The 15,461-nt window shown below is 39.6% G+C and overlaps 1 protein-coding gene across 1 annotated transcript in view; it reads left to right on the top strand.

Moving 5' to 3' along the window:
- The window catches only part of POLR3B (RNA polymerase III subunit B), a 148,496-nt gene that overhangs the window by 92,695 nt on the left and 40,340 nt on the right, over nt 1-15,461 (top strand). The window contains exons 20-23 of the mRNA XM_003269962.4: nt 4,203-4,412; nt 6,837-6,995; nt 8,987-9,104; nt 13,236-13,378. Coding sequence (XP_003270010.1) covers nt 4,203-4,412; nt 6,837-6,995; nt 8,987-9,104; nt 13,236-13,378 — 630 coding nt within the window. The remainder of the gene's footprint in view (nt 1-4,202; nt 4,413-6,836; nt 6,996-8,986; nt 9,105-13,235; nt 13,379-15,461) is intronic.

Below are 15,461 nucleotides of genomic sequence, written 5' to 3' on the forward strand. Positions count from 1 at the left end.
AAGTGTTGGTGAGGATGTGGAGCAACTGAAATGCTCATATACTGCTGTGGAAATGTAAAGTGGTATAATCACTCTGGAAAATTCTTTAGAATGTTCTTAAAATTAACTATACCCTTGCCAAACAACCCAGAAATTGCGTTCCTAGGTATTAAATATTTACTCAAGTAATGAAAAAACATACAAAGACTTGTACATGAATGTTGAATGTTTATAGCAGTTTTATTCACAGTAGCCAAAAAGTGGAAACAATGCAAATATTCATCAGCAAGTGAATGGATAAACAAAATGTATATTTATACAATACTAAGCCATAAAAAGAATGAAGTATGATATTCAACATATGCATAAATCTCAGGATCATTATGCTAAATAAGCAGATACTGTGTAACTCCATTTATATAAAATTCTAGAAAATGCAAACTAATCTGTAATGATACAGAACAGATCAGTGGTCCCCTGAGGCGAGGAACAAAGGGAGGGATCTTTTGGGGGTTTGAAATGTTCTGGATCTTAACTGTAGTGGTGGTTTCACAGATATATATAATATATATTATATATTATATTTATATATTATATATTATATTTATATATTATATGTATTATGTATAATATATATTATATATATATCAGAACTCATTAATTTGTACACTTTAAATGGATGAAGTTTATTGTATTCAAAAATGTTGATTTAAAAGAAAATTGAGGCCAGGCTCTGTGGCTCACGCCTATAATTTCAGTACTTTGGGAGGCTGAGGCAGGCGGATCACTTGAGGTTAGGGGTTCACCTGGCCAACATGGTGAAACGCTGTCTCTATTAAAAATACAAAACTTAGGCTGGGCACAGTGGCTCACGCCTGTAAGCTCCTGGATGTGAACACTGTAATCCCAGCACTTTGGGAGGCCAAGGCGGGTGGATCACGAGGTCAGGAGATCAAGACCATCCTGGCTAACATGGTGAAACCCCGTCTCTACTAAAAAATACAAAAAATTAGCTGGGCGTAGTGGTGGGTGCCTGTAGTCCCAGCTACTCGGGAGGCTGAGGCAGGAGAATGGCGTGAACCTGGGAGGCGGAGCTTGCAGTGAGCCGAGATTGCGCCACCGCACTCCAGCCTGGGCGACAGAGCCGGACTCCATCTCAAAAAAAAAAAAAAAATTATCTGAGTGTGGTGGCGCACGTCTGTAGTTCCAGCTACTTGGGTGGCTGAGGCACAAGAATTGGTTGAACCCAGGAGGCAGAGGTTGCAGTGAGTCAAGATTGTAACATTGCACTGCAGCCTGGATGATGGAGTGAGACTCTGTTAAAAAAAAAAAAAAAAAAGAGGGAGGGGAGGGGAGGAAATTTGGCAAAGGAAGATAGGAAAAAATAGCTAAATGCATTAAACTTCATTTTAATTTTTTCAGCATACATATTCTAAGCTGTTTACATCCTTCCTTACTAAGCTTTTTCATACCACCTTATAAAATAGCACTTCTTCAATATTTTAAGCTAGATTTGTATACCTTGTAGTGCCAACTTGTGACTTCTTAAGAAAGTTGTTATCAAGAAAATAGGGCTTTTTAAGAAAGATTATGCCTTAGTAAGTAAAGGGAATCACTGGAGACCATAGTTACAGCAAAATGGGATAATAGAAGTAGAATGCAACTTACAGATATCCTCCTTGTGTTATTTTATATGTGTGTATATATATGTAATGCCTTTTTTAAGGAAGCTGAAAATAGTAATAGGGGAATCAAAGTTTGAGCGTGTGCTGCACACAGGCAAGCCCTATCATTTGCTTGCCTGTTGCTTATTGGCAAAATGGCTAATCAGCCATTCATTATTTTTATAAAAATTTGGGAATCTGATAGCATTTTGAAGTTTTATGATATAGAATAGTTTATAAATTCTATTTTAGCATTTTAACTTACACACCCATAGTTAGTGCTGCTAAAAATGCACGTACATGTATACTCTCACAAGTTCTTTAAAAAGCCTTTAGAGAAAACTTTTTGATGTCATAAGCACTAAACATTTGCTAAACTGTTTTGCTGTTCATCCATTCAGTGGTCAGTTGTAATGCCTGAGAATTATGTTCTGGGCCTGGTAGCACAATTTATAGCAGGATCCAGTCTCTTTCACCATTGTTTAGAGGTGCAGCCATTTATGCTTCCCTGCTGCATAATAATGCGTGTCTCAGGTTTCAGAAGACATGTTTGGCAGCCTGGTGGGACATTGCCTGAACCCTTGTCTCCAGCTGAGTAAAGTATACAATTGGAACTGAAATCTCAACATAAATTTTAAGTGATTTCATATAAAAGGACAAACTTATTGTCAGTGAACTTTACCATAATCCCAGCAGTAGTAATCTTATTTCTAAAATAGTAAGTGATCTATTGCCAGGTATCCTGCCCAGTTTATTAGTTGGCACTAAAATAGCATAAATTAATTGGCAATTTATAGTGCAACCTTGATAAAAAGTTCACGAGGTTCAGTTTGACTTGTTTTTCAGCTGAATCTTGTTAAGTTTTTAGAGATTTGAGCACATACTGTCATAAAAAGTGTAATAGAATTCTTCAATTTAATTCACTTGACATTTATTGAGCATCTATAATAAGCATGGCACTACGCTAGGTATTCCCTACATGTTTACTATTTCTTTCAGTAGTAATTGTCAAGGAGTACCATATCATTTTTGCTGCTTGAATGGTTTATTTTCTTTTTCTTTTCTTTTTTTTTTTTTTTTTTTTTTTTTTTGAGACAGGGTCTTGCTCTATTGCCCAGGCTGGAGTGTAGTGGTATGATCTTAGCTCACTGCAACCTCTACTTCCTGGGCTCAAGTGATTCTCATGCCTCAGCCACCCAAATAGCTGGGACTACCATGCTCCGTTAATTTTTGCATTTTTAGTGGAGACATGGTTTTCTCATGTTGCCCAGTCTGGTCTCGAACTCCTAAGCTCAAGCAATCCACCCACATCGACCTCCCAAAGTGCTGGGATTACAGGCATGAGCCACTACGCCCAGCCTGAATAGCTTATTTTCATCCCCAAAATGAAATCATCGATTTGACATGAGTATGGAGAAAAAGTTAAAGGAAATAAATATTGAGTTTTGGTGTCTGCATACCCTAGGGTGTAACTCTGTGAAATGGCACTTAGGTACTTTGGAGTGTGTGTGTGTGTGTGTGGTGTGTGTGTGTTGTGTATGTGTCACTATGGAAGCATGTGCAAGAGAGAGAGACTTAAAGCTACCTTAGCTATTCACAGGGGAAAAAAGAGATACCTAGGAGAAGTTAAAGAGGCTCAGTAGCCCACACTCAAGCTCAACAGTAGAACAAGCCTGAGTTTTCCAACTTTAACGTCTCTGTGTAGCATCAGTTCTGTGTCCACAAGCCCAGAAGACTGAAAGACTTATCTTCAGGCAGGTCTGCGAACCCTGTTTATAAGGGGAAATGAGAGAAAGGGTTAACATTCTGATTTCATGTTCAGTTGACAGTGACCCAATAACACCCTTCCGAGGAACAATCAGGTGGAAAGACTGATTGCTAAGGAGGGAAGAGCCCACCCCTGATTGGGCTGTACCCCAGATTTCTTAAGGAAGGGGCCAGGCCTTTTCTTATTTTATCTCCAGTGTTTGGCACAGAGTAGATGTTTATTAACTGCTTAATAAGTGAATCATCAAATAAATGAATAATCCAGTCTTCCCTGCTCTTACTTGAATTCTTCTTTGTTCATTCTTTTTCTTCCCTTCTCCCGTGTATTCTTTTTCATTTAGAACTTTTGCAATTGTTTATTTCTTTTTATGGAATATACCTGTTTATCCATTTTATAAGCTCCTTGGATGTGAACACTGGGCATTGTTCTTACCTCTCCCCAGCAGGCCTGGAACACGGTAGAACCAAATAAAGAATTGTTGATTGTGAAATTAACCAGTGGAAACTAAATCCCTCAAATGGGATAATATAAATCCAAAAAGTCTAAATTATTTAGATTAAAATATACTCTTGAGTATATTTTTCCTTCTTTGTAGAACTTTAAATATTAGTGAGAAAAGTTGCTTTTGCAAATTGTTAAGCCACCATGAGAGTATTGCTTTTGAAATGTTGAACCTGAAGATTTTCTTCATTTTAATTAGTGATGTTAATGTATTTATCTCTATATTCATTACTGCCTTATTATTTCACATAATAGAATGTTGTATTTTGTTTTCTCCAATATCAATGCAGGTACTATAGGATACAACCAGCGAAACAGAATTGATACTCTCATGTATCTACTAGCATATCCACAAAAACCCATGGTTAAGACAAAAACCATTGAATTGATAGAATTTGAGAAACTGCCAGCTGGACAGAATGCAACAGTTGCTGTGATGAGCTATAGTGGCTATGATATTGAAGATGCTCTTGTATTAAACAAGGCCTCTTTAGACAGAGGTAAGTGAATTTTCAAAACTAACGCCAAAGGTGCTTTTTGCAGAATTAGATATAGGGATGATTAATGTAAAAATCACTTGGTTAATGTGTTTTTTAAGTTATTTGAATTTTATGATATAGAAACAGGAGGTGGTTGGGTTTTGATGTTGGCTTTCTTGTCATTTTTAATGAATAGTATATTGAAATAATTTGTTAAGTGTACTACTACAGAATATTTTTCTTCTTTTTTATTTTATTGGTTACGTGAGACAATCCTTCAAAGAGAAAAAAATGTAAGAATGTGTTTGTTTTCCAGCAGGAATTACAATATATGAAATATGTGTTTTCACTGTATCTAGTGATATATATTATTAACAACAAACCTGTTTGAGAGGACAGTAGCAATATTTGGATGTAAAAGGCTGTTTCTTATTTGTGTAACCTCATAATTTGGTAACTTCTTTGGCCAAGTGACGAAAGTTAAAAATACACGGCCACAAACTCTGGCGTGGAGTTTTTCTGCTTTTCTTTCTGTTTTTGACAATTACTTTTGCAAATCACCACCTTCGTGGTTTGTTAGACATCACCTGATGTGAAGTCTGACTTCTCTATTCATAATCTCGATTTCTCTTTTTCCTTTCTGGCATACCCACTATGCCTTCCCCTTCCCTCTTTGTAGTTGCTAGGCAGCCATAATAGTACTCCTAGACATGTGTCTTTGGCATTAATGTTGGCCACACTTAATTTATGCTTCTTTTTTTCCTCCAAATGACAACAGCCATGCTTTAAAACTAGATGTTTTCCTTTCTGATTAACTGGTAACGTTTATGTGGAAGTCTGAAGACTTTGTGATGTCTGTCAGAAGCCCTGCAACCCAATTCAATGATCTGAGTTTACTATCCCCTAGCCTTTTAAGCTATCACCTGTAAATAAAATGTCTGTTTACACTTTGAAGAAAACACTTCTTAATTTCATGCAGTTAAGATTCACATTACACTCCAGCATGTTGCAGTTAATGGCTACTGTATGAAATTTCAAGATCATGTAATGTTTCCAAACCAGCTGGCATTCTGAGCTGAGTTTATTATGGCCATACACAATTTCCTAGGAGCCATGATGACTACAGCCTTGCTTAAAGACACAAATGTCTTCATCTGACGTCCAATTGTAGAAATTTGTTACTTCATCTCACAGTCACCTTCATATTTAAAAAATTACATTACAGCCCTGAGATTTTATTTATAAATCCACTTTTACCTGATTGATTTCTAAAGTCACGTTCTTAGATTTCTGCTTTTGGTGGAAAATTGTTAAGTGAAGGATTTTACAGCCATGCATTTATTTCATCAGTAATAGGTGGCATTTAATCCTGAGACATTTCTTATTTAAGTGAACTCTGGCATGGCTCAATATATCCTGAGGAGATTAGTAAGAGAATCCAGTTTAAAATAACTGCTTGGCCAAAGGGAAAAAAGAAATGCAGCCACAGAATCTTAGGAAATTATAGTGTTGAAGGAATGACAGCTGTTTTGGGTAACTCTACAACTCATGGATTTTTTCTTTTAAGGATTCAGTGGTTAAGTTTTTTTGCCCCACCCAAAGGTTTTTCTTCTGTCCTTTTTGCTTATTTTTCTTCCTTTTATTTTTCTGATCCATTGGTAGACAACTTATTTTTCTTAATGTTTAGATTGTTAGTTGATTTCACAGCTTTTCCCTCATCCACTAGATAAATGCAATCTAAAAATGTAATTAAACTCCAGTCTTTAGGGCAGAGGAGAACTATTTTTCCCATTGAAATAATTTGATTGTTTCTTTTTTCATTCTGTCTCTTCTCTGGAGAAAAATTATTGTTTTTACTTGCTGGCTTAGAACTTGCTCTAAATGCCAAATTTTAAAAAGGAAAACTTTCCAGGGAAGTTTAGCAGAAGTTATGCACCAAAAGGATGTGTATCCTGGCTCAGGAGTCAGTGGACTTGTGCTGTTCAACACAATTCTCAACTCTGCCAACTTTCTGGATGACCTTGGCCACTTAATTTCTCTAGACCTCACTCCTAGTGCCTGTAGAAGAGATGGGTTAAGCAGGTGATTTCTAAGGCCCTTTCCAATTCTAATATTCTATGGCTCTGTCCTCTGAAAGAATCACAGCACCAGTCTTAGATTTCTCTCACCCTTCTCCAGTATGACAAGATATATTCCATGCAGAAAATGGTTGTAGAGATTCCAGTGTTTACACAGACAGTACGTAGGTGACAAGTCCTGTGCTACTTCTTCAGATTATCAGATTTTTATTTGGTTTGTACTGGTCTCAGATTATTATCAAATACAGAGAAGTTTTGGGATTTGGGGGAGGGTGAGGTAGAGTGGATTGTTGAGTAGCACAAATCCATGTTTTCTTATAGCTTTGGGTTACTGGTGGTTCTAATGCCCATTTTGGTTTCATTTTAGGCTTTGGGCGTTGCCTTGTATATAAAAATGCTAAGTGTACATTGAAACGATACACCAATCAGACTTTTGATAAAGTGATGGGGCCCATGTTGGATGCTGCTACAAGGAAACCTATCTGGCGACATGAAATCTTAGATGCAGATGGTATTTGTTCTCCAGGTAAAAGCCTTTTAAAAGAAAAATTTTTAATATCTACTTTTTGAAATCATATGTTATTCAATAATATTTCTGAATATTTGACAGAAAGGGCAGAAAAAAGTAACAACCTATAAAACCACTATCCAAACTCAACTAGTGAGGTCATTTTTGATGAATTTCCTTCCAGTCTGTTTTTCTATACACTGTGTTTTTACCTATCAGTAATCCATGCTAACCATAATTTTCTAGTTATAATTTTGAATAATAGAAAAGCCACTTTAAGGAAATATTTAGAATATTTCATGTCCCTGCATCTGCACTGGTATTTCTTCATTTACGCATTTAGCTCACAGACTACTTTAGAATTTTATCCCCCTGCAAAGGTATGACTCCATTATAATTACAAACTTATAATGCATTTTGTTGATGAAACAAATAGCCCTTGCCCTTTTGGGTCTCACAGGCTAGTGCAGGAGACTGACACTGATCAGAGGATCATGCATAAACCCAGGTTAAGGAATCGTATAGGTAGCTATGAGGCCATTTTATAGCAAGAGTATTAGACCTAGTTAGGAAGATCAGCATGGCCTTCCCCAAGGAAGTGAGCTGGAATATGAAGGATAGGGAAGAGTTAACTAAAGAAGAGGATCAGGGAGCATGTTCTAAGTAGTGAGAAAAACTTGTGCAAGGGTCCCAGAGCTTGGTAGTTGAAAGATCTGAAAGAAGACCAGTGTGGCTAACAAGAAGAGAGTGCAGGGAAGCATGGTGCACACGAGTTGGTGGGTGACCCGCGGGGTAGGGGGCAGAGTTAAGTCCTTGCTACCGTGTTAGTATTGTCTTCGTTTTATTTTATTAATTTTATTTTGGAGACAGGGTTTCAGTCTGTCACCAAGGCTGGAGTGCAGTGGCACAATCTCAGCTCACTGCAACCTCTGCCTCCCAGACTCAAGCGATTCTCCCACTTCAACCTCCTGGATAGCTGGGACCCATAGGCGCGTGCCACCATGCCTGGCTAGTTTTTTGTATTTTTTGTAGAGATGAGTTCTTACCATCTTGCCCAGGCTGGTCTTGAACTCCTGGGCTCAAGTTCTCCACCCACCTCAACTTCCCAAAGTGCTGGGATTATAGGCATGAGCCACCATGCTGAGCCCATGATACTATTTTCGTTATGATCCTAAAAGCAATGATATATTCAGATATGTGTTTTGAAATGATCATTCTGACTACAGTGTAGAAAAAGGATTAGAAGGGCACTAAAATAGAAGGTAGACCTGGTACCAGGAGCTGTGGTGAAGGTGGAGAGAACCCCGTTGTGGGGAGGGAAATCCACATGACTTTGTCATGGTTAGCCTGTGGGTGCTGAACGCTTTATCAAGCTGTGGTTCCTAAGAGACACAGAATATGTGACTTCTCCTTCCTCTCTCTGCCTTTGTTTCTTGGAGAATTTTTCTCATCCTAACACTTGTCAGTATGGCTTGGAAAATACGCGCTATGACAGTACTACAGGTAGTTGGTCTTTGAGCTTACCAGGAAGAGATACAAAGCAAAAATGGGAATAACAGCAAAACCAAAGAAATATTTTGATTTCCTCATTGCCCAAGTTAAATTGGCGGTGGCTTATTACTGGTTGAAATAACTATAAATAAAAATAAGTGATCAAAACTTAACACCCTAAGAGATATATAAAATTGCTATTTACTGAGATGATGTTTCTCATGTTAATGTAGTACTCTGAATCATTTTCTTAATTTTATATAGACTATGGGGTGTGTGTGTGTGTGTGTGTGTGTGTGTGTGTGTGTTTGTGTGTGTGTGTCTCACTCTGTTGCCCAGGCTAGAGTGCAGTGGCATGATCATAGCTCACTGCAGCCTCAACCTGGGCTCAAGCAATCCTCCTACCTCAGCCTCCTGAGTTGTTGGGACTGCAGGCCTGTGCATCTGTGCCTCGTTCGTAATCTTTGTATTCCACACAGATGATAACGATATGCCTAACACTTTTCTTTTTTTCTCAGGTGAGAAAGTAGAAAACAAACAAGTGCTTGTAAATAAGTCCATGCCCACAGTGACTCAGATTCCTTTGGAGGGAAGTAATGTACCACAGCAACCGCAGTACAAAGATGTACCCATAACGTATGTATTGGTTGTGCCCTGGTAATATGTAGAAAGGTTAGAAAAAGAGAAGGAATGGGAGAAATTCGAAGTTAGGTCTTGGTGTGTTGGAGAACTAGAAATAGCAATTTGGGGTAACATTACTTGTCATGGAAAAAGCATGGCATAGAAGATAAAACTAGTCTGTGGAATCATATAGGCCCTAAACTGGGTTTGAGGTGTGGACCACATAGGCAGCGGTTCCTGGTGGAATTAACAACAGGATGAAGGGCTCATGGCATAAAAGTGCCTGGGTTTTAGAGGATCAGTGCAGCTTGCTGGGGCTAGGTTGTGAAAGAGTTGGGAATTGATACTGCAGAGAGTAACATGATAAGAGTCATATTTTTAAACAGTAAAACACACTGGCCACAGCATGACATCACAGTATACTAGAACATAGCCCAGCTCTAGTACAGGTTGTTTTGTGTATCTTACATGAGTAAAGCATTTAAATTCTGTTAGCTTCAGTTTTTTCATTTGTATAATACAATGAGAGAGTTAGACTTGTTAATCTCTAAATTTCTTCTAACCTCTAAAATTTAATAAAATATGAACCTAGTGAGAAGGGCCAATGGTAGTCACCACATTGTGATATAAAAACCAAACTAGAAGAGATATCCAACCTAGCCAAGGTGAACTAGGTTAACTGAGTTTAGGAGGTGGCAGTGAGGGTGACATAGGAGAACTGATTCTTGAGTTGTGATGGCAGTTTTACAAATGTATTCAATACACAGTAGCTGTGGCCTGCTGTGTGCCAGCCATCCTGCCTCTTGTGCCAGTGATATAGAGCTGAAATAAGCCACAGGCCTTGCCTGCAAAGAATCATATTTAGTTGGCAAAGACCCCCCACACAAAAAAAGTGCAGTAATGACCATGATCATAATAGCATATTGGGAATTTACACTGTACCAGTTACTGTTCTGGACATTTTACATGTGTTAGCTCAGTTAATCCTACCACCCCCAGGAGCTATGTTCTCTTAGTGACTCATTAGAAAGATAAGATGGAAGCAAGGAGAAGTTAAGTAACTTACCAAGATCACACAGCAATAAGGGGCAGCACCAGGATTTGAAGTCATGCAATCTGGCTTCAGAGTGCTTCTCTTGACCACTGTGCTAAACTCAGCAAAGCATTGTGGGTGCCATGGATTTGTCTCTGGAGGAGGAGCACCAAGGAGAAGATGGGCAGCTCTGCTTAGGGGATGGGTCCAGACTCTACACTGACTTCTACAGGACAAACAGCTATTTTACAGTTACAGAGGTGGCTCTACTGGTTGGCTCTCTTCCTGTCTTGAAGGAGGATATCTCTTTTTCTGTGCAAAGTTCATCTCTCCTTTTGGTTTCTTAATTTCATTCACTCTTTTCAGAGACCTTTTTCTGTCATCTTCTCTTTTATCCTCCCATATTTTCAACCTGTTTCCTATTGATTCCTTCTCCACAGGCTAGAAAATGTGCTCTGATACTTTTTACCTTTAAAGGAAAATAAAAGTTTTTTCTGGTCTTTGTGTCCCTTTCTAGCTGCCACTGTATTCCTCTTCCTTTCACTATGAAGCTCCTCAGAGCAATCGTCTTGTCATCTCCATTTCTACTTTGTTACCTTCTGCTTGCTCCCTAACCCTCGGAACTGGCCTGTTACCTGCCTCCTCATTCTCCTGAAACAGCTCCAGAAGAGGTCACCAAAGACATCCTATATGTTTGTTTCGTTCAAGAAATACTTTTTTTTTTTTGAGATAGAGTCTCCCACTGTCACCTGGGCTAGAGTGCAATGGCACGATCTCGGCCCACTGCAACCTCCACCTCCTGGTTCAAGCGATTCTCCTGCCTCAGCCTCCCAAGTAGCTGGGACTACAGGCGCACACCACCACACCCGGCTAATTTTTTGTATTTTTACAAAAATAAAAAATACAATTTGTTGTCCAGACTAGTCTCGAACTCTTCACCTCATGATCCGCCCCCCTCGGCCTCCCAAAGTGCTGGGAGTCATGAGCCACTATGCCCAGTCCTTAAGAAATACTTTCTGAGCACTAATAGTATGCCAGGAACTATTCCAGGCACATGGGATAGTACAGGGAGGAAAACCAGCAGTCCCTGTCTTTGTGGGAGTCACACCCCAGTGCGGGAAGACAGGAAGTAAAGAAATAAGCAAAACCCATGTGTAGTCGAATTTGCCAAATCAGACAGACTCTTCGATCGGAATCTTCTTGCAGACTGGGACTTTGTTTCTTTTTCACCTTGTACCCCCTAGTGTCTAGCATAGTACCTGGCACATAGTGGGTATTCAGTAAATAGTTATCATGTGAATGAATGAATTTCATATGACCCTTCTATAGCATTTGACACCACTGACCTCTCTCTTCCCTTGATGTTGTGACACTGCTCTCGCCTGGCCCTCCCTATCAGTCTAATCACTCACTCTTAGCCCCCCATCCTGCCTGGCCTTGTAGTGACTTCACCCTGGCCGAGGTGACTCTTGAACCTCATCTGGACAAGCTCTCTAATTCTCAGCAGTCCACTGACCCTGTTTTTGCTGATGACTCCCTTGTAGACATCTGCCCAGTGTCAGCTTCGTATCAGCACTTGGACAGCTTTACAGTGGCCCCAAACAGGCTCCTCCTCCTGGATCCCTGTCTTGGTAAATGGCATCAGCTGCCAGCAGCCAGCCAGTCACCAGCACAACCTGACTCCTTTCCTTTACCTGCCACACACACCAATCCTGTCGTTCCTGTCATCTTAGCAGCTCTCTTTTCTCCCTCCTCCTGCTTCCTGCTGCAGTGTCTGCACTGTGGCCCTCTGGTCCGCCTGGAGTTCTTGTTAACTGTCCATCTGCCTCCAGGCTGGTACCTCTCAGGCTCTCTCTGCATCACTGCTAGGGTGATTTTTTCTTTTTGAGATGGAGTCTCAGTCTGTCGCCTAGGCTGGAGTGCAGTGGCGCAATCTTGGCTCACTGCAACCTCCACCTCCTGGATTCAAGCGATTCTCTTGCCTCAGCCTCCTGAATAGCTGGGATTACAGGGGCATGCCACTATGGCCGGCTCATTTTTGTATTTTTAGTAGAGGTGGGGTTTCACATGTTAGGCTGGTCTCGAACTCCTGACCTCATGATCCTCCCGCCTTGGCCTCCCAAAGTGCTGGGATTACAGGCGTGAGCCACCTTGCCCAACCTGGTCTGGTGATTTTCTAAACTACTCTGGCCGTCTTACTCTCTTGGATAAATAGAGTGAAACTTGAGTAAGTTAAGTGAAAGTATGAACGACAGTGGTGCCTGTGGGAAAGGCGTCCTTAGCACGCCTCCCTGGCCTTGTAGGACCCCTCACACACTAAGCCCTATGTTTCTAGGAAATCACCTCTTATTCTCCAAAATGTGCCATCCTAATTCAATTAGGCCTTGTGCATTCACTCAGGTTGCCACTCCGCCAGTGACCCACTCTGGTCAGGTCTCAAGTTGAGGGTTACCTCTTCTGTGTCAGGGCTTGACAGCCTGTCACTCCCTGCCACCACTGTCATCCCCCACCCCCAGCAGAATTGACTATCTCCCTTGAGCCCCTCCGGTTCTTCATACTGGATATCATTACTGCACTTACCTGTCTCCTCCTTGATTGGATTGTGAGCTCCTTTGGTGCAGTAACTGTGTCTACTTAATTATTATGTGTCCAAAGGCTACCAGGATCTGATACATGGTAGATTTCTAATAATGTTTGTTATGTGAAAAAAATTAATAATTGAAAAGCCAAGTAAGTAAAAGTACTATTACTATTAAGAACTAGGAGTTGAGTCTGAAATCCCAGTTCCACTTTGTGTGAGTCATGTGCCCTTGGACAAGTTACTTAACCCCTCTAAGCATCAGTTTTCCTCATCTATAATAAGGGAATAACAGTATGGACTGTTGTGAGAATTAAATTGCACTGTGCCTTCCTCATAATAAACGTGTAGTATTGTAAAAGGGAAATTGTGAAATTTGAATTTAATGTTAAAAAAAATTGAAGTCATTTTTCAGAGCCCAAGATGAAAATGTCAAAATACTCTATGGTAGGCATGAAATGAAATATAACATGGGTGAGAAGTTCACAAAGGGCAGTTTGAAAACTCTGTTTTAGTGACTTTCTCTTAACACCAGCTACAAAGGAGCAACAGACTCATATATTGAAAAAGTGATGATATCTTCAAATGCTGAAGATGCTTTTCTGATCAAAATGCTGCTGAGACAGACAAGGCGTCCAGAAATTGGAGACAAATTCAGCAGTCGTCATGGACAAAAAGGTAAACTGTATCATTTCTCAACTTGATTATAAAACAATATATGAATGTATTTGTTAGCCACTTACATAAAATTCCCCCATTTAAAAAATTTACTTTGGAAAAGTATTACATTGTTATAAAAATTATTCTTGTTTTATTTCTTAGATTAACCTGTTTATATTTTAATGGCATTTAAAAATATACGGTAGACTTGCTCCTCTGTGCTATTTCATTCTCCTGCAGTTGCTATGCCCAGAATTATAAATACATTCTAGGTGATGTGCCTGTTGAGATACATGTAGCTGTTCAAAAAATAAATAGCAGTGCCTTTTTTTTTTTTTTCTGAAAGGTACATCTTTAAACTACTATATGTTCTGTTGGGTCATAGTATCATAAGATGTCAGCACTAGAAGACACCTCAGAGTTACCGTCCCCTTGTTTACAGATGAGGAAGTTCAGACCCCGTATTTTCAGTGGCCAGTCAAGGATACTCAGCTACTTGGTTGCTGAGCTGGTGTTAAAACCTGGGTCTCCTGACCCCAGAGCGGTGCTTTGTGTGTCTTCTACATCTAATCCCATTGGCAAGCCTCACTCATTCCTTTGATGGTTACTGCACAGTTTTCATCTATTTGTAGTTTTGTTTATTTTCAAGAAACACAGCACCATATCACTGTTAATTTTAGCTCTGCCTGCCGCTTAGCTTTAAGAACAACAACACCTAACACTTTTGTAGCACTAACTGTGTGCCTGGCTGCATTCTCTTCGCTTTACAGGTGCTGACTCATTTGATTCTCACACAATTCTGGGAGGGAGGTAGAATCATTATCCATATTTTGTAGATAAGGAAACAGAGGCATAGAGAGATTAATAGTTTGCCCAAGGTCACACAGTTAATGGGAGAACTGACATTTGAACCTTGGCAGCTTGGCTCCAGAGACCTAGCTCTTAATTACTAGGCCACACTGACTGTTAAGCAGTTAGCAATGTGCCTGGCACATAGTAAGTGCTCAAGAAGTAGCAGCAATGATCATTAACATTGACCATCTTTCATTTGATATATACTTAAGATGTATCACTTCTACTTTTCTACCTTGACTCTCACATTTGCTTATAAATTACTAGTGTGATATCATCTTATTTTTAATTGGTTTGAAGATAACTGCACATTGTGTTTCTGCTGATTTTAAGTTTCTTTGCCAAACGAGTATATCCATGTTACAGTTTTCTTGGTCAAGTATACCCAGCCTTAGTCGTCATTCTGCCAATGAAACTATGTCAGACTAAGATACTCTTTCATCAAAATCATTTTTAGTTCTGTTGTCCAAGGCAGGATTATTTTAGCCTGCCAACATTTTTAAGAAATGATTGGTTCCATCTGTTAATGTGAATTTGACACCTGTAATTCATATAGTTCCCGGAGATACTAACTCTTAATGCCCTTTGAGTGTTTTTAAAAGTATCTTGAGTTTCTAACGTTTTATATGGCTTGCCAGTAAAAAATCAAATTCTGTATATTGAAACTGTTTCCCCTTTTATCTTGGTCTTGACAGTTGCTGAGTCAATTATGGGGTAACCTTAACCTCATTTGCTAGGTCACTGTGGGGTAACCTTAACCTCATTTGTAGTCTCTATCTTACTTGGCCTCCTACTTGGATAAGAGCACAGTTGATACTCTTCTTGTAAAATATTGACACTGGAAGCTTCACAAGAAGGCACACCATAAGAGAATATCCCCCTTCTGAATCAGTTTACAAGACTAAGGTACCCCAAATCCTTATGTCTTTATCCCATCAGGGTATTATGCAAAGAGTTGCAGACTAGCAGATATTTCAGTGGCTATGCAATGTGTTCTAACTCCACTAAACTTTTTTTTTTTTTAACTTTAAGTTCTGGATTACATGTGCAGAACGTGCAGTTTTGTTACATAGGTATACACGTGCCATGGTGGTTTGCTGCACCCATCAACCCGTCACCTACATTAGGTATTTCTCCTAATGTTATCCCTCCCCTGGCCTCCCACCCCCAGCAGGCCCCGGTGTGTGATGTTCCCCTCCCTGTATCCAAGTGTTCTCATTGTTCAACTCCCACTTATAAGTGAGAGCAT

The sequence above is a fragment of the Nomascus leucogenys genome, chromosome 10 (genome assembly GCF_006542625.1).
Source record: "Nomascus leucogenys isolate Asia chromosome 10, Asia_NLE_v1, whole genome shotgun sequence".
NCBI lineage: Eukaryota > Metazoa > Chordata > Mammalia > Primates > Hylobatidae > Nomascus > Nomascus leucogenys.